This window comes from Musa acuminata, chromosome BXJ3-6, assembly GCF_036884655.1.
Source record: "Musa acuminata AAA Group cultivar baxijiao chromosome BXJ3-6, Cavendish_Baxijiao_AAA, whole genome shotgun sequence".
In the NCBI taxonomy this organism is placed as follows: Eukaryota; Viridiplantae; Streptophyta; class Magnoliopsida; order Zingiberales; family Musaceae; genus Musa; species Musa acuminata.
The window spans coordinates 15005001-15023688 of record NC_088354.1 but is presented as its reverse complement, the minus strand read 5'-3'; the positions used below and the strand labels follow the sequence as shown (position 1 = coordinate 15023688).

General features: G+C 39.6%; 3 protein-coding genes across 8 annotated transcripts; all 3 read right to left on the bottom strand.

Annotated features, from left to right (window-relative positions):
- Positions 1-348: 348 nt before the first annotated feature.
- LOC135639455 (ASI1-immunoprecipitated protein 1-like) lies at positions 349-4481 on the bottom strand. 4 transcript variants are annotated; one of them, XM_065153210.1, is made up of 3 exons: positions 4033-4481; positions 1140-1726; positions 349-671 (listed from the first exon to the last, which is right to left on the bottom strand). In XM_065153210.1, exons 2-3 carry the CDS (start codon positions 1593-1595, stop codon positions 519-521), a joined length of 609 nt encoding a protein of 202 aa, XP_065009282.1. In that variant the 5' UTR covers positions 1596-1726; positions 4033-4481; the 3' UTR covers positions 349-518. The 4 variants fall into 4 exon arrangements, with proteins under 4 accessions (XP_065009282.1, XP_065009281.1, XP_065009283.1 ...); XM_065153209.1 differs by having other exon boundaries at positions 1140-1703; XM_065153211.1 differs by having other exon boundaries at positions 1140-1690.
- A 414-nt stretch (positions 4482-4895) lies between these two features.
- LOC135639540 (uncharacterized) lies at positions 4896-6074 on the bottom strand. The gene is made up of 3 exons (XM_065153333.1): positions 5567-6074; positions 5301-5486; positions 4896-5239 (listed from the first exon to the last, which is right to left on the bottom strand). The coding sequence occupies exons 1-3, from the start codon at positions 6065-6067 to the stop codon at positions 4958-4960; spliced, it is 969 nt and encodes a 322-aa protein (XP_065009405.1). The 5' UTR covers positions 6068-6074; the 3' UTR covers positions 4896-4957.
- A 320-nt stretch (positions 6075-6394) lies between these two features.
- Positions 6395-14753, bottom strand: LOC135587005 (probable receptor-like protein kinase At1g49730). Of its 3 annotated transcripts, none has more exons than XM_065153330.1 (11): positions 14621-14753; positions 12174-12725; positions 10789-11091; positions 10089-10350; positions 9967-10019; positions 9810-9877; positions 8481-8570; positions 8325-8409; positions 7133-7648; positions 6957-7023; positions 6395-6465 (listed from the first exon to the last, which is right to left on the bottom strand). In XM_065153330.1, exons 1-10 carry the CDS (start codon positions 14700-14702, stop codon positions 6995-6997), a joined length of 2040 nt encoding a protein of 679 aa, XP_065009402.1. In that variant the 5' UTR covers positions 14703-14753; the 3' UTR covers positions 6395-6465; positions 6957-6994. The 3 variants fall into 3 exon arrangements, with proteins under 3 accessions (XP_065009402.1, XP_065009403.1, XP_065009404.1); XM_065153331.1 differs by having other exon boundaries at positions 10089-10341; XM_065153332.1 differs by lacking the exons at positions 6395-6465; positions 6957-7023 and having other exon boundaries at positions 7605-7648; positions 8325-8377.
- Between the last annotated feature and the right edge of the window lie 3935 nt (positions 14754-18688).

The window sequence follows — 18688 nt, the reverse complement described above, 5'->3', positions numbered from 1 at the left end:
CGTCAATCTCCTCTATGAAATACCTGGAGAAGGAGATCGTTTCCAGGGATTCACCGTTTGGGAGATGGCCCGTAGGACCTGAGCTTGGGTTGACTGTCGATATAGCGTAAGGGAAAGATTAGCTGCATGTCGGCCCAAGATCGAGAAGAGCATTCGGCTCAAATCCGCTCGGCCTAACCCACTAAAAGACCAGATAATCTCAACGAGTGCTCGACATGCACCGATCCGATCCAATTGGGTTGGTTTGAACACTTTAGACCTAGGAACAGGGACATTTATAGAAAAACCGGGTCGAATAGAAATCGTACTCACTCATCTAAACTTATCAGCCACTGCAACAGCATAAGATAGGGCCGAAATGCTTCCATCTCACATCCAAAAATATCGTAGGAGCATAACATGGTTCACCTGCCACTTCACGGCATCTAACCGTAGGAACTCTAGATGGGCAGAAGAAAAAGCTGCCAAAACACACTAATCAACCATCAGAAGACCTTCCACAATCAAGATTGGAGGCCTCAGTCATAATCTAGCCTGACGCCATAATGCCGTGCCAACCGTGACGTGGTGCCATCTTGCACGATGCTTTCTATCATCTCGTATTTCTTGTAGTTGGTCTTCAGCATCTCCTCCTGATGTTTTGCAAGCTTTTCCTCTTCTTCCAGTTGATGCTGCAAACGGGCAAGAAAAGAAGTATGTCAGGACTTCCCCACTTGAAGCAAACAAATCAGCAGCTAAAAAATGCTGCATCACTATGGACCCATGAACTCAATTATCAAACTGAACAAGTTACAAACACCCAATGATCGATTGGGTCTAATCTCTTGTAGCAAACTGGAGATATGATCAAACTCAATCATACAAATGCTATACTTCATTCAGAATGAGCTGTTGTGGATATTCATTGGTAGACACCACAAATTATATTAGTTTTAGCATTTTAAGAACTATCCAGATTGTTAGATGCTTATGAATAACACAATGTAGAATGGGGAGAAAATGATGCAAGAGCAAAACTAACAGTTCCCTAGTGGCAACATTAAGTTGCCTCATGCTTATAAATATTGAATTTGATTCCCAAAATTAATTTACCAATTAAATAAATCATGATGTGGCTGGTAAAGTTTTCAAAAACTTACCTTAATCAGTGCTAAATGTTCTGCATTGTGCTTCTTGCAGAGTTGCTTCAGCTTCTTTGCCACCACAAAATCTGCATCCGAGGGGTCTACCCAACGCACCTGTATTTTTCTATCAGGCGGTGGAGGACGATCAGCAAACATTTCAATCTTTGCTGGCTTTGCCCTTACAGGCCTTGGCATTCCTGACATCATGAAGGGGTAATTTGTCATCTCAGAGATAAGGGCCTTTGCTTGCTTCTCATTCTCCATCTCAACCAAGGCAGACTGTGGGATAGGATATGGTATAGTGTAGTTCGGAATAAATTCCACATTCATCACATTCCCAAATTGACCAAGAGCTTGTTTGATCACAGCAGTTGTCACCTGAGTGGAGAGGTTATCGAGGAACACTGTTCTACTCACCTTCTCCTCAAACTCAGCATATGTCTTTCTAGCTTCCTCTGAAGATGTTGTCATAATGACTACTGTCTAATCTTCTGGCAGCAAACTCTGGTAATGAGAAATTTATATTTCCTCTGAAGATGTTGTCATATTGGCTACTGTCTAATCTTCTGGCATCAAAATCTGGTAATGAGATGTTTTTATCTCTGTATGTATTAAAAGCAAAATGAAAATAAAAGCAAAATTAACATTTTATAATCTATGTGCAAACCAAAAAAGGTAAAAACACAATTGGTGGAAGAATCATCCCACCTCAAATTCCCTTTGTACCTCTCCTCTCCCCCCTATAGAGATCTCTCCACCCTTGGTGAGAAGAAGCTTCTCAGGTGTGACAGTATGTTTCTCTTACCTTTCTCTTCTTTCCAATGATTTAAAAAGGCGCTCGGGCACTCGCCTACGCGCTCGGGCTAGGCGAGGCGAGGCCCGAGTGCCTCGCTTCATTTTCAGGCAGCGCACTTCAAAGAGGCGCTGCCTAGGCGCTCGCCCGAGCCCAGGCGCCGGGCGCTTCAGGCGAGCGCCTAGGTTAAACCAGGCGACCGAACCAACGGTTTAGGTCTGGTTCGGCCTCCAGTGCTTTAGTTGGTTCAATCGAACCAACTAAAGCACCGATATCAGAGCGACTTCCCCAACCCTAACCCTGCTCGCCGTTCACGCTACTCGTTGCCGTTGTCGCCGCTCCCGCTCCTGCCGCTACCACTGTTGCCGCTCGCCGCTCTCGCTGCCACTGTCGCCGCTCGTCGCTCCCGCAACCGCTCCTATCGCTGCCTCTATCGTCGCTCCCGCTGCCGCTTCCACTGTCGTCGCTCGCCGTTGCCACTACCGCTGCCGCTCCCGCTTTTCTCAACACCCTCGATCTTCCCTTACACTCTTCTCTTCTCTTTCGCTTCTCCTCTTTCGAAATTGAAATATACTATTAACAGTATACAGTATACTATTAACTGTATACAATATAACACTATTATTTTGATTTTAATACTATTAATTTTAATATTATTAATTTTTAGCGCCACACTTCGCTCGGGCGAGCGCCTAGCGTCTCGGGCGTTTTTGGACCGTGATGCCTTTTGACGCCTAGCGCTTTTTAAATCATTGCTTCTCTCCTAATTCACTTTTGTTTCCACCTAAAAAGGATGACCACCTTATACAGCCACTCTACCTTTTCTTCTACTTCAGAAGACCCTGGCTTGTTGTTTATAACTTTTAGGAGTCATAAATCATGTGCAAAATCCACTTCTGAAATATCTGGAAAATTATTTTGGTGTTTAGTGACGTTACATAAACCTAGGCCTGATCTAGGTCACGATGGGCCAAACATTGGGTTAATTTGCAAGTATTTCCTTGACATACCTGATACTGGTGAAACCATTAATCAATGTACTTATGCAGCAACCCAAAGCCAAGCACTTTTCTGAACCACCAGAATACAACGCAAAAAACTCAACTACATTCACAACATATGTGTGTGTGTGTGTGTATATATATATATATATATATATATATATATATATATATATATATATATATATATGTGTGTGTGTGTGTGTATACATGTATGTATATATATATACATATATGTATGTATATATATATATACATATATGTATATATGTATATAATGTACAAAGGAATAACAAAATTTGCAACTACCATGCAATGTTTTCAAAAGGCTCTCAAGCAAGGCAAGGCAAGGCCGAAGCACCTTGCAAAACCTTTGAGTGAGGAGTTTCAATGAAGTGCTGCCCAGGCACTGGGTGCCTCGGGCAAGCGCTCAAGCGATGATGGGATCAAGTTTGCACTTGATTTGATTGAACAACCAAGTTGGTTCAATCGAACTACCTAATCTTCCCTAACACAAAACCCGCCCCCGGCCCAATTTGTCTTCGAAGTGAAACCCTATGTACGTCGCTGCCGCCTTTGTCCGCAGCCACCACCTTCGTCCACAGCTTCCTCCATCGCCGTCGCCGCCTTCATCAACAACTTTTGTTTATCGCTGCTGCCTTCCTATGCAATTTCATCCACCACCGCCTTCGTCCACAGCTTCCTCTGTCGCTGTTACCACCTTCAGCAGCAACTTCATCTGCCGCCCTCTCCTTCCCCACCTTCCTCCATAGCCACCAGTTACTATACTTCTCAGTTCCCTCTTTATTCCGTCAGTTACTCTATATGATTTCAATTTGATGTGTCATTTTTATTTTTATAATCATATTTATCAACTTTAGTTCATCCCATAGCAAAATAATTGAGATTTTAGTGTCCGAAAAGATGATACTGACGAAATTATTCAGCCAAAGTAGTCGACAAGTGGTAGGAACCAATCGAACACTGTAAAGTTGCTAGAAATTATCTTTCGGAAAACAGGTAACAGATCTACTACTTTGATTGTTGCAGACAATTGGTTCTCTGAACCTACCAGAAGCTCAAACTAGAGAGAGAGAGAGGAGAGATATAATACCTGCAGAAGGTTCTTCTCACGGACGGCGGGGAGATCTCGCTTGGAGGAGACAGAGAGCGAGAGAGGCACGAAGCCAAAAGACCTGGGAAGAAGCACAAAGGACGAAGGAGGGGGAGGGGCGCGGCGACGTCGGGGTCGCACGGCTGGGGGCGCGACAGTGAGAGGAAAGGAGAGATGGAGATGCACGAAGAAGGAGGGAGGGAGAGAGGGGCAGTGGCGTAGGCTCGGCCGGGGGGCGGCGGCGACGACGAGGAGGTAGAGAAAGAGGAAGCGTAACAGCGGAGAAAGGAGAGGATGGAGGGAAGGAGAGAGGGAGACGCAACGTCGGAGGGGGGAGGCGAACCGTCGACCGCCTTTGCACACGGAGGTAGAGGAGGGAGGATCGCCGATCTAGGGTTATGGGGGTTGTAGGCGACGCGGGGCGGGCGTACCGAACCTTCTCCAGATAAAAAAAATTGCCCCAACCAACGGACCGGTCTGACTATACCTTGGACCGGACCCAGTCCGGTCCAGCAAGTCTTGATCCGGCTAATTTGAACTGTGTAACACCAATCCCGTTGGGCCAGAATGATCTGGACACGTCGGCATAATAATAATAGTTGGTATTATTGACAAATAAATATGTTCGTTGGTCTAAACTTTTAATTTAGCTTATAGAAATATTTGGAAATCAGACGGCCACAAAAAAATGCCTTTAGTTTCTTTGTTAGAAATCATATCAATAATTTTCTTGTGATGATTAGATTGAAATGCTCTTTTTTTTTCTAACTAAATTAAGAACCAAAATAAACCAGAGTTGATGCCATCATATAAAGTTTTTACATGCTGAAAAAGATCCCTCAACCCCACGATGAACAATGATGTGAATCAGCCAAAGAAATGCCTCATGTCTTTGAATTGATTGAGGAGAGTGTTCGCATGCTCTTCAATAGTACTGACAAGAGTTCTTTAGTGAGACACGGGTGTTGAGCTTAGCCGGTTTCATGACCACCTTGCACTGCACCCCAATCTCGAACTTGGGCTTCACCAGCTTCCCCAAAACATAAGCCCTCGACTTCACCATGAAGCTGAGGCTCAAGGGAACGGTTGCGACACTCCCTGGGGAGCTTGCCAGGCTTGGCCCTCCTCCATATAATGGCACCTTTTTCCCCAGCACCACCACCTCAACATTTCTCTGGCTCTTCCTTGACTGGTAGAATTTGTTCATCTGCAGCAGTGTCAGTGTGAGAAGATCTTTCATTGAGAGAGAGAGAGGTGGTTCTTCTTACATCTCCGCCGGCCAAGGTGAGTTGGTCGTAGCTGAGAACGAAAGGCGTTGCGCTAACGTGGACGCCGAAGAAAGTCCCGGTGTTGCGGAAGGAGAACCTGACGGTGGAGTTCAGCGTGGCCATGTCGGTCGGCACGAGCGACGCATCTGTTCCGGCTTGGATGATGAAGTTCTCGAATCTGATGCTCTGTCAAAGGAATCGAACAAGAGACTCACAACTCATGCAAGTCCTGCAATTGTGGTCTACGAGAGGATCGGCAACTTCACCTTCATGGTGATCTCAGGCTTCTGAGATCGGCTTGCACCCCAAAGGATGAGAGCAAAGAAGGAGAAGAGGATGACAAACCCAAGGAGGAAGGCCAGATAGTAACACCTCCGGGGTAGCCCCTTCTCCTCCCGCTCATCCTCGAGGAGGCCTTCTTCCTCGATGGTGGCGCACTCCTTCCACGCCTTGTCGCTTTTACTGCGGCCTCCCTTTCTGTCATCGTGGGATGACATCTTCCTGGGTCCGCCGCCGGGCTTGATGCCCCCCGAGAAGCGGCTGGAGGAGGAGTCCCGGGACTGCGGGCCGACCGACGAGTGGGAGTGCCGCGGCGAAGCCATCGGGCTGAGGACTGGCGTAGAGTGGAAGGACGTCGTCGCCGTGGTCTTCTCGCCATCGTGGGAGTCCCTCGACGGGCTCTGCACGTAGTACACCTGCCTTCCCGGCGATCTAGGCGGTGATGACGCCGCTAAGCTCGTCACCTCTGAGTCTGTCTTGGCATGCATCTCTCTCTCTCTCTCTCTCTCTCTCTCTCTCTCTCTGTTTCTACTCGAGCGATATATATTAACAGCACCTACTCATGACATTATTTCCCGGTTGATTTGTCTTCGTTCTACTGATGCGGATGAGACTGATGCGGATGAGGGAAGGCTTGGAAAAGGAAGAAGAAATGAGCAGGGAAGTGGGCTTGTGTTGCAGTGGTCGCAGATGGGAGCAGCAGAAAGCATCTTTGCTTTTGGGAATGGTTTAGATTTGGACGAGTCCCACGTTATGAACAGCAATACACCCATGTGAAGTGATTCGTTTTGACAGATCCTTCATAAGCTGGATGACTATGATCCCTCTCCATGTGAGTACTCAACGAGTGTGACTTGGAGTCGGATTCACCATTCGACTTCTTCAGCTGCATTAATCCAAAGTTGAAGGCGTCAAAGGAATAATTGTTTAACGTTCATTTCGGTTTGTTCCTGGAAAAAACAGCTTGTAAAGTAAAATTGCTCAAAAACAGAACCTCATTTCAAGGATTTTCTTGTGCTAAGATGACTTGCAAGAGGAATTTCCAGGAAACAAGAAAAATAATTCAGTACAAAACATGCATTTATCATAAACACTTCACCAATCAGACTTTTTATTTAATCAACCAACTAGAAAAGGTAAGTGGGATTGGGCGTATTATGCAATGCAGAGTAATCTCTGATAAGTTTACTTTAAAGAAATAATTCTATGCAACTAAAATTGAATAAGAGCAATGTAAAAACACATACAACAAATAATATCCATGCAAAATATATAATTTGGCTTCAGAAAAGTTATATTTTTCCACAATAATCAGCTAGAAACACAACTTTGTCAGAAGCATCAAAAACTAGTAGCATATACATTTGCAACACTCACCTTAACAAAAATGTAAAATCTTGACTGCGGCAGAAACTTTAGCATTTCTCCAACAGATCATATTCAACTGGGACATCTCATAACATAGGAAGGAGTGAGCTTTGACACAGCACAAGTTGGAGCTTCTGCTCTGCTGAAAAGCTTAATCAAGAAGAGGAACTATAGAGAGAACATACCAGGAGGAGATTGTGGTGACCCACTCTCAAGCAGGACACTCCGACTACAGTAGGATCTTGAAGTACTCGACGAGGATTGTAAACATCTTACATCACCACTATAAGGAATCACCTCGTTTCTATGTATTCTCGCTTCGCTACTCCTTCCCCCGACATAACCATCACCTTCTTCATTTTCAGAAAAGCCGTTTTGTACTGGATCCAAATGCTCAGAGAACACCCTGAGTACTTGCTTGATTGATGGCCTTGCTCGCCCTTCTTTATGGGTGCACCATTTTATCAGCTCTACCACCATATGCAGCTGCTCAAAGTCAAATGAGTCCCCAGTAGCAGGGTCTACCAATTCAGGTAACCTTGAATCTGTTGCCAAGAATTTCTGAGACCATTCTACCAGATTCCTGTTCTCATGTATCGCTCTCCTCCCAGACACCAGCTCCAGTAGTAAAACACCATAGCTGTATATATCACTCTTCTCCGTCAACTCTTGAGTCACCACATATTCAGGATCCATGTACCCTGCATATTAATGATTCAATTATTTTCTCTAACAGAAAACAATTTGAATTTATATTTAATCTGTCGAGCAAGAAATTAGTGAGCAGTTTTGAGTTAAATGCAACAATTGCTATTTGTAGTTCAAGCTAGGCACTAAATTTAGGCAATTGGTGGATAAGCAAGCAAATGAACTGTTTGGCTACATGCATTTGTAATGCTGTAATTCCATATGCAGGAATTACAATGAGCATTGACATGTTCCAATGAGCAATTGGATAGGCAATTTGGTTACCTGTCATGTTACAACATAAATGATTTCTGTAATATTTGATGCTGCAAAGAGACCGAGTATCTGAACATTAAAGAATACACTATATAGCAGAAAAAGTTTAGAGAGAGAAAAAAAACTCCAGTACAATAACGACTCATTACCGTACAGAAATTATTATTCAACAACTAGAAAGACCAGAGCTATGAAGTAGTTATATTAATCATCTGATCATTTTGTTTGTAGTTTGCCATGGCTCGTATATTTAGTGTCTCCAAAGTAGATGACTTGATCACAGTAGTTTGCTTGTATTAGTCTAATCCAAAATTTGAATTCAACCCTGCTAGGTAGATAACACTCCATAACAGCCACGTATGGGGTTTTAGCAAAATGGTTTGAGCAATTATGATAGGGCTCAAAGATACATGCCTGGAGTCCCACGGATATCTGTATTTACTGGCTCAAAGCTGATTGCATCACTTCTTGAAGCATGCGCAAGGCCAAAGTCAGCTACCTATATACAAACAGTGCCATGATCCACCAAATCTAGAAGTAAAATACAGAATCAAAATGATGATAACTTACTTTGGCAACAAATTTTTCATCCAAAAGGATATTACTTGATTTTATGTCTCTGTGGCAGAGGGGAGGATCACAATAAAAATGAAGATATTCCTGCAGTTTAAAAAGATTGACAACTCTTTCAGCAAAAGCACATTAGAAGAATTATTATTTTAACAACCAGGATAGCATACAGCCTAACCAGCAACAGGTTTCAGTTGCTGCATAGGATTTCACAAAGCATCCAGGACCAGTAACAAAACCACTACAATCAACAAAAAAGGAAATAAAACAAGAACTAGAATCTAAAATTTCAGCGCTTCCTGACTGCTGGTGGCCCTCTGCCAAAGAACTTCACAATAATTATGAATGGTTTACATCATACTGAATAGTTTGTAAATCGCTTCCAATGACAGGTTCAATCAGTTCTTCTGGCTGCTATGGCATACAGCCTAATCCATGACAAGGTTTTAGTCAGTGCATTAGTGTTGGTGATAGAATTAAATAGCAATTACAAAGCCAAAACTTGAATTGAAGAGAGAAATAGAGAAGCACAAGTATTATTTTTAAGTACTTCCTTGCAGCTGCTTGCAGCCTTCTGCCTAAAGACATGTAAACTTTTCTTTAGCAAATAACTCATTAGAAAGGGATCGGGTGATGTGATGAGTGCAAGAAGCATAAAACATCTGTTAGTAGCAGAATAAGTGGAGTAATAGCTACTGCATGAAAATTGACCTCTCCAACAAAGCTCCAGAGTTAGACATCAGTAGAAGATGAGACTGAAGAAGTTCAAAGAGATTCTCGGAGTTCATTCCCAGAAAAAAAAAAAAAAGTGTTCATTTTATTTCTTACTGGAGAAACAATTAAAGGCCATAGACAATCTCCTTCAGTTGCAGATGGCATATGCTACAATTGAGAAGTTGTTCTAAATATAGGGCAACAACAGATAGCAGATCAAGAATGCATATCTGTACAACAACAAAAACATGCTACAGGTGCCATCACTTAGGCTTGAGTTAAAGAAGGATTGGGAGCTCCAAAGAAGTTAGCATAGAAATTCCACATGGCAGACTTCAATCTTTGATAAGCAAGTGCACATGCCATAAACTACAATTGAAAAGCTGTTCCAAATGTAGAGTAACAAGAAATGGCAGGTCAAGTATGCATATTTGTAGAACAAACATATGCTATGGGTGCCATAATCTAGGTTTTGAATTATTAGAAGAATTGAAGTTCCAAAAAGAATACAGAAGAAATTCCACATGGAAGATTTCAAACTTCGATAAGTAAGCCTCAAAAATCCAGTGAAGACATCCTAACGTTTCCTTTGTTATGCCAATATTAACTAATTACCAGAGCATTGGCCACATCTATTGCAATTTGCAACCTTGTCCTCCAACTTAATCTTTTTCTTCCTGATGCTGCATCAGCAATAAGTATGAGACTATGAGTGAAAAAACAACTCAACGTGTAACTCAAGTACAGAAAGCAACAAAGTTCGAGGGTTTACAATGAAGATGATCCTTAAGGCTTCCATTCTCCATATATTCATACACCAAAAACCTAAAACAAGGAAAAGGTATTACACGTTCAGGTTTGATCTGAACAAATTTACAAAATCAAATTTTGTACCTCTCATTTCTCTCAGCACAAAAGCCCTTGAGAGCAACAAGATGGCGATGATGGAGTCTTGCGAGAAGCTCTATTTCCCGGCAGAATTCTTCCTCACCTTGCTTTGAAACTTTGTCCATTCGCTTTACAGCAGCTATAGGGCCATCAACAAATTGGGCCTTGTAGACAGTTCCAAATCCACCTTTACCTATGACAGTGCTAAAATTCTCTGTTGCCTTCTTCATTTCCTTATAGGCAAATCTTCGGAACATAGCTGATGGACCTAAAAGAGTTTCTCTAAGACGTATTGGTGTGAAACTTCAAACCCAACTAGTTATGTTGTGACTAGAGAAGCCCATAGTTAATTTAACAAGAGAATGAAGCTGACATTAACTTGAATTGTATCACTCATCGAGTTTGTAGCCCATCAACCTTCTTCACAGGAAAACCCAACGATCAACAAGAGTTTCACATAAAGTATCTTATAAATTTACCAACTGAAGCAATTATCAGGATTTAGGTTTGCTACCATGGTTAGAAATTGGGAAGCATGAAAAATGTTGTTTGATTCCCAAAACCATTTCTCCTATTTCATTATTCTCAGTAATACTAGATGGTATTTTCACTTCAGTTAAACAAACTTTAAGCCTCCAATGTCTTTATAAGCATAATGAACTGAAACATAAAACAGATGTATATGAGTATAGATAAGTGATAGAACCTTCTTGACACCTCCGGACTTGATTAGGTGGGAAAGCATTCCATGAGTTCTCTGTGGGAACATTTGCATTCTTGAGTTCTCTGCTTTTTTTACGTATAAGCAGTATCAGAACCAGAAGTAAGAGAACTGTCAGGCCTATGACCCCAACACCAATTCCTGGAACCAGAGTAAGGTGGTAGGTGTGACGAATTTTGTTCATAGGAGAAGCATTTAGTTGTTGCCTTGGAGCTCGAGCAGAAATAGAACTTGGAGAAGATGTAAATTTTGGAGAAGATGTAGGAGCAAGTGATCCAGACGGTGACACTGAAACAGTCAACAAATCATAATTACTTAGGAGGAATATTTTAAAGCAAGAATATATAGGTAAATAAAAAATCAGACTAAACAGAAAATTAGTTAAAATGCAAATCTGAGCCAGTAGTTGCTGACTATCATTAATTGATAATGAATTAATGATACATTAGTATCAGAAAAAACAGTGTTCTCATGCTACCAATAAGATTGGATCGAGAAATAACACTCAAAATGCTTCAAAAGCAGTACAAAGGTTTTCCCTATAATGGTTTCTCTTAAAGGGGGCACAAGAGGTTTGTTGCATTATTTCTAGTTATCTGATTTAGGATGTTTGTAAATCATCATAATTCCTATGCCAGAGTCGGGCATCTCATTAGAATATCTCTTATATTGATGTTCTGTAGTGGCGACTTTGAGAAAAGTATACCCTCAGCCATAAAATTCCTACTAAGGCTGTAATAGATATCAGCCTGCAAAATCTCAGGTTGCCATTTTTATTTTTCCCAATTTTTCTATATAGCATATACCCTTCTTATCAGTTGAACCACCCGAGGACCATGCAGTTGCCATTACCAGCATATCCAACTTTCGCCACACTGTCCCTTGCTCTTACAACTATAAACCCTATAATATTTCTCACAGTTAATTTCAAGGGCTATTACCAATACATTTGTATGTTCTAATTGTTTATTCGCCTAAATAGTTGTACCATGCAATTGCCTACTAAAACTAGAGCTTTGCAAATGTTTCTGGTAGCACTTAAATTTTGTTTTATATTTGAGAGTGTTAGTTGATCACATACTGAGGAAAGACACCTCCAGATCACTAGCTTTGATCTGACAGATGTCTTTGTCAATAGTTTTATTCCACAATTGCAATATATAACCAAATGGTGGGAAAGGCTTGCCAAAACAATCCTACATTTCAGAGTTTCTATGATTTAGTAGTAAAACCCACCTCAACACACTTGTAAATTTTCAATGAGTTTGCTGAATCCTTAAGAAACCATAATGCATAAATGGCATTCAGGAACATATATGAACAATAAACTTTGGAAAGATATATGCAACTAAATCTCAAATTTATCAAACCTGGTAAAATACTAAGCCCTTGAACACCAAAGAAGCAAGCAGCCATATCAACAGCAGAAAAGTTGCCACCTTGGTTTGCAAGTGTCACAAAAACTGCATCACGACAGACACTTAATGTGATATTATCATCTGTTGCTATGAGGTGGTGAAGATATATGATGCCAGAGTTTAGGCACCTCTTGCAACTATTATCTAATGAAAGGGGAACATTACAAGTTTCAATAACATCACTAAAATTGGGAGATTGCATCATTTCCAACACAGTTGCTCTACCCTGGCACTGATAAGAAACTCGAATTTTTGGCCCCAGACCACAAAAAACAGAGGCACTAGCTGGAATGCCATATAAGCTTAAGGTTTCCGGAATGGAACTAAGGCAGCCTTCAGTGACTGCTGGTGGAACACCCAGTCTGCCAGTGGCATTTGCAAATTGAGCAATAGAAATTGCAACAATGGCATTAAGATAACGGCAGCATTTTCCTCGCTCATTTTGATTTGCACAAGCAGATGATGCTAAACTGATGTTCAACCAACTAAAGTCCAGGGGGCAATCTGCGTGATAAAAATGAATCGATCATTTTAGATAAACAGAATCTATAACAGCGAAGAAGAACTTGGGAAAATAGTAGGACCACTTGGTAAATTCAAGCAAACAGCAACTTTATATCTCTATGAAAGAACAACTACTAAACAGTTTTAGATGAGTGGAGAACTGTATATGGAAACACTAATTTTCGTGTTGACCCATGTAGTTTAACCCTTCTAATTCTTTTTATTCTAATTTTATAGTTCTTTGAGCTTTAATTACTTGATTATTTTTATCTCATTATCCACTTTTCTGTGGTCCATCACAGTGTAGCTTGCTCGCTATTAATTACTAACCATTTGACCTTTTACACCATCCAACATAAGCATTCTACAAATAAGCCATATTTGGACTCAGCTGTGTGTCCATATGAAGATAACATTATTTCACAATATACACATATTTGAACATGACAAAAGGCACAAAGTTTGTAGTATCAAGAAATTTGAGATGCAGATATGGGCCAGGCAAGAGGGGTGGCTCATGAAAAGAAGCCACTAATAAATATGTCTTTTGAAATAAAGTTTTAGTGAACTTTAGCATCTCAAATATTTGAGAACAATTAGTTAAGAAGATCATGTATAAAAACTAAATTTATATGCAACTGGTAAAAGGTTAGACATTATATTTGAAATATTGCTTTATGACATAAAATCTACTTATTTGAATTTTTGTCCCCTTTAATCTTAAGTCACATAGATTAACATGAACAATATCTATTCCCAGCCTGCGAAAAATTTATCGATAACCGGTTGCTCCTCTATAATTCATCACACTAAACATTTTCTTTTATGCAAAGTGTAAGTAATGAATACGGGATTCGAGCCCACGACCTTTAAATAAACTATTAAGTTCTTTACCAGCCAAGCTAACTGACACTTCCACTGAAGATTTGAGTCATAAAAACAACTTTTTTTCTTACAGGGATAAGGTTTTGTACATTGGTTCTCCTAGAACCTAATTAGCAAGAGCCCATGCACCAAGCTGCAATTTTAGTAGATCCAAGGATATTGTCTTTTTCCATTAAATATGATATGTAGGTTACAAAATGACATGATCCATAAACAACAAGCGCTTCAGAGTATATGGAATTTGCAATGCCTCTTAACATTTTAGTCTTGGTTGCAAAAATTTGTTGGTTTCTTAAGGGAAGCTAAAGTCTTTTGTACAATTACCAATCAGATAACCAAGGACAATCTAGTAAAGGTAATGGGTGGTTACTGTAGACCTGATTTATACCATGCATACAAATCACAGTCAGCTACTATTATAGGATCACTAAAGTTCTTCAATGTAGTTTTCTCATCCAAGATCCGCATATACCCACTTAAAATCTTTACCTTGACCCTCACTAAGTCATTGCTCCAAGTGATCTGCGGTGAACTATTCAACTCCAGTATTTAATCCTGGTCCAACTATGGAGACGAAAATTGGCATGACCTGCTTTAATTTCTCTTGATAACTACTGATCGCCACTCTAGAGACAATTAAAGCAAAGAATGCATGCTTGTCAGGGTAAAAGAACTCCTAAAGCAACAACTCAACTAAAGCTGGAAACTTTGATCAATCCACAAAAGAAAGAGAAGCACCACCTTAGTCGTTCTTCGCCTTTCTCACAACAAAAGGTTCACACATTACCACAGAATAAGAAGCAAACAAAACCAAAAAGCTCCGTGGGTAATGAGCTATGGAATGCAGCATCATTGTCGACGACGGAGACAAAACCAAGAGAAAGCAGCCAAACATCATTAACACGGCTCCATTTCCCATTCGAAACAAAAGAGGAATGAAACAAATGAAAACTAGGCCTTTGGCGGCCAAGCCGCATCAAAAATGGGAGAAGGAAGCGAGGAGAACTCACCCCCCGCGATCGCCCTCGATCTGCTGCGGGATCCGAGGGAAGCCAATGCCAGGAACAGGACCAGAACATAGGCGGCCGGCATGGGAAACGGAGCGAGAGAAGGAGAGGAAAGCGAGCCGAGAGCGGACTGCGGCGTCCGAGTGTGGTATGGTATGCTCACCTCCTCTCCTTTATTGGCCGCGAACCCTGAGAGCAGTCCGGGTCTGGTCACCGTCGGTGAGCCAGAGGACGCCATCCGGTTTGTTTGAGCAAAATGATCAAACCCCCCGACGTGGACCTGCGTGGTTCAGAAACGGCCGATCGGGTGCGCTGCGATGAATAGGAAACAGTTATTTCAGATGACGTGTGAGTATACTATTGACAGAACAAGTTGGTCCACTGTTGCTGGTTCATGGATATGAACTGTGGAGAAAAGATAGAATGAGATGGTGAAAAGGGACTGACACGGATGGCACGGGCGAAGCATAAAGAAGGCAGAGCGGGGAAAAGGAATGCGAATGGCTTCGGAGGCGGTCTCGGCTTTGTTTAGGCTTTTGAAAAGGAGAGTTCGCACGAGCCAAAAGAGTCGGTCCTTCCAACGTAAAATAAAATAAAATTCGATCTTTTTTATTTACAAAAAGATTTTAAAATAAGGATGAATTCTTAAAAAATTATATTTTAAGATTTTTCTGCAGAGAGTCTACTTTGAAATTTTAAAAAATAATATCCCTAATTAATAAAAAAATATTTTATCTTTTTTCATCGGAGTTGTCATCGCCTAACTCTTGACAATGATTTCTCGGGCTCGTAGCCCCACTTTATCATAGGGTTGCCCCCTTAGTTCTTGTACGAGAATTAATAATTTTTTTCTTGAAAATTTTTGCATGAAGGTTAATCATCCTTTTTTATTATATACGATGACATCTCTATTGACTTAAGGTATGTATTATCGTCATAGACTATCGAGTTTTAGTTAGAATAACAATAAAAATGATGATCGATCGAATAGGTTGGATAGAATAATCATTTTAAAAGAAAAGAATATTGTTTCAAAAATTTTCAAAGTAAAAGTGCTTTATCAAAAAAATTGAAAAGTAAATATTTTTTTTTCAGGAATTCACGCTGGAAAATATGATAATTTATTTTAATTAGAATTTTTCATGGAACAAAAATGAGAACATGTGCAGCTAAAGTAGAAATTACTTTGGGAAGTGGGGTAGCGCCATAAAGTTGCTTTTTGTGAGCGTTGGTGGATGGTCAGCCTTGATGCAATGGCCTTACTCATTAGCTCCTATGATGAATGTGGCAGAAGGAAGCAGATCCGATTGATTTGACTATTTTATTTTCTTGGACAAGCTTTAAAAAGATGAGCTTTTGATTCTTTGGTCGGAATATTAAGATGGGTGCAGGCTAACATTTACATCCATAATACTATAACATTTGTAATATAATTCTGCATATATGTCCCTCAAATTATCAAAAGGGATATGGAGAAAAATGATAAATGTCTTCTTATGATTCGTGTCATCTAAACTTACAGCAGCCACAAGGATACGGTGAACCTGCAATACGAACATGATGACTAATCTCTTATGAGATCAAGAGTTAGGTTGGTGAAGTATTATCGTTGTTTCGGATATGAAATCACATGAGATAAGAAGGTATGAGATCAATATTGATGCATCATACTTACCATGTGTCACAGTACGTTCGGAAAGCAACCGAGACACTATGATGCCAATTTAGGAGAGTTGTGATGGTGATGATAGTGTGAAGGAATTGATTCCCACTTAGGTGGCGTCAATTATGATAGTTACATGTCAATATCTCATTAGTACCTATCAAATATTCTTCTCCTATTAGTTTGAGTTAGATAAATAAATATATAATAATATGAAATATGTAATACTTTTAGTATTATAATATAAATTACAAAACATGAATGCAAATTAGAGCTAAAAAATTATTATAATTGACCAAGATTAACTATATTTATAGATATAGATCTATCTACGTATAGGGATATATATAGCATGATTTACCCACAAAACCCCTATAATCAATTTTTTTTACCGAGGAGTCTTTTTTTAGAATTTACTAATTGGCTCCCTAAAAATGACAAAAGGACAATATTTATAGTCCCCTAAGGATTATCACATGGTATTATATGTTTTAATTGTGGTTCTACCCAAATTCAATTACAAAATTCTCAAGTTATTACCAATGAAATATTATTCATATCATATTTGCTTGTTATCTTAGATAATTGATGTAAGTTGGACAAACTTTATGATGTTCTATACGTAATGAACTGTGTTGCACGATCAACTTAAAAAATATATTAAGATCAATTTAAAAAAATAAAATATTGATGTGAGTTTCAGAAACTTTATGTTGTCATAGTCATAATGGACTATGGGTATACTCAATTAGAAAATCACGTGTGGATTCTACAATAAAATATAACAAATTTCAGTTATGAGTTCAACTCAACTCACCTCAATTTTTCATTGTCAAAAGAAGATAAAATATAATTTTTTTTATTTGTTTATTTATTTTAGAGATTTTTATAATTTAATTTAATATATTTTAAAATTTTATTATATTAAATAACATACATAACTCTCAGACATACTCACAACCTGTCATCTGTGCAACACATTTTCATTTGATTCTATAATCAAGTGTAACACAATTAATTTATTGAGCATAACACCATAAAACACATCTAATTCGTCTCAAACTTTTATAATAAAAAGAAAATATAATATAAATAATTACTTTGTTTTTTTACTTTTGGTTATTTTAGGTAATTTTAAGTCTGATTTGGGGTTTTGATTCATGTAAGTTGATGGTTAAACTAATCCATCACAATGCCCCATTTAAATTGGAGATCACTGTTTTGCAACCGTCTTCTTATTATTTATAATCTCATATTAAAAATTTTAAATATTCAAAAGTTATCCTATTATAGACAAATGTATCTGTTCTTAATTTATAACTTAATTATGATAAATATTTTTACTCCTTATAATTTTTTTTATTTTTTATTTTCCTTTCCTCTTAATCATCGAAAATGACATAAAATGATAAAAAAAAAAGATATAGAACAAAATGAGATGAACTGAATCGAATAGAAAAAGGTGAGAAATAGTTTTTAACGTTTATTAAATTGATCTAACGTTTTTAGGGTTATGTATATTATGTAGTAACCTAGAAGATATTATTTTTTTAAGACTTTGAAAATTAGCCGGTAGGATACACAAGTGGTGTGGAGAGCCAACAGCAGTACTCATTTAAATTTTGACAGCAGGAACACTCCTTAGGTTAAAAAATAAATCATGGGAACTGCTCTAGGTCAATTACTTATATATATATATATATATATATATATATATATATATATATATATATATATATATATATATATACCTTCACCTAATTTCTTTAAAAAAAATATTTAAGTACTTTATATTACTGAGATGACAAGGTCAAATATTATCATTATAAGCATGTTTGAAAAAAGTAAATTCAAAATATATGATAAAGTTCAACATCATACGAGTATGTCACCGACATTGAATAATTGACTCCGAAAAATAACATTTTTTTCTATTGTTATCGTTTCCATGAACCATGAGAGCCGCAGCCGACGAACTCTCACCCATCACAGCTCTTCAACTTGCGGATAGAGGCTAGACGTGGGACCCACTCGCTGTAACTTCAATGACGAGGCGGGTAGGTGATCGACTACCATGGGATCGCGAAACTGGCAAACAAGTGTTTTGGGCCGGGACACGGCCACGTGGCGGGCTTCGGATGGTCAGAACGAGCGTTACTGCGTCCGATTTCAGTCGGTTCACGCCGCAGGCCGTCGCAGTCTTCTTCGACGCCCCTCAGTCGCACCGTTGTCGCGCTTGACTCGACCTCACCGCAACCCCCGTCCGTTCCTACTCCCATATAAGTACTTCGGCTGCCTCTAATAGAAATCCCGTTCCAATCTCACGGCCGCAGAAGCGAAAAAATGGCCCTTCCCCCTTCCTCCTCGTCTTCGTCGGCTCGTCTCTTCTTTCATCTGCGGCCAAGGTA

Bases quoted from the DNA above. Each gene is read 5' to 3' on its own strand.
- LOC135639455 (XM_065153210.1), bottom strand. From the start codon at position 1,595: ATGACAACATCTTCAGAGGAAGCTAGAAAGACATATGCTGAGTTTGAG. The intron at 672-1,139 runs GTAAGTTTTTGA...GCCCGTTTGCAG, and splicing joins AACATTTAGCACTGATTAAG to CATCAACTGGAAGAAGAGGA.
- LOC135639540 (XM_065153333.1), bottom strand. From the start codon at position 6,067: ATGCATGCCAAGACAGACTCAGAGGTGACGAGCTTAGCGGCGTCATCA. The intron at 5,487-5,566 runs GTGAAGTTGCCG...TTCCTTTGACAG, and splicing joins AGCCTGAGATCACCATGAAG to AGCATCAGATTCGAGAACTT. The intron at 5,240-5,300 runs GTAAGAAGAACC...ACACTGCTGCAG, and splicing joins TCACCTTGGCCGGCGGAGAT to ATGAACAAATTCTACCAGTC.
- LOC135587005 (XM_065153330.1), bottom strand. From the start codon at position 14,702: ATGCCGGCCGCCTATGTTCTGGTCCTGTTCCTGGCATTGGCTTCCCTC. The intron at 11,092-12,173 runs GTTTGATAAATT...TGACTGTTTCAG, and splicing joins AGGGCTTAGTATTTTACCAG to TGTCACCGTCTGGATCACTT. The intron at 10,351-10,788 runs GTTCTATCACTT...AAACTCTTTTAG, and splicing joins AGTCCGGAGGTGTCAAGAAG to GTCCATCAGCTATGTTCCGA.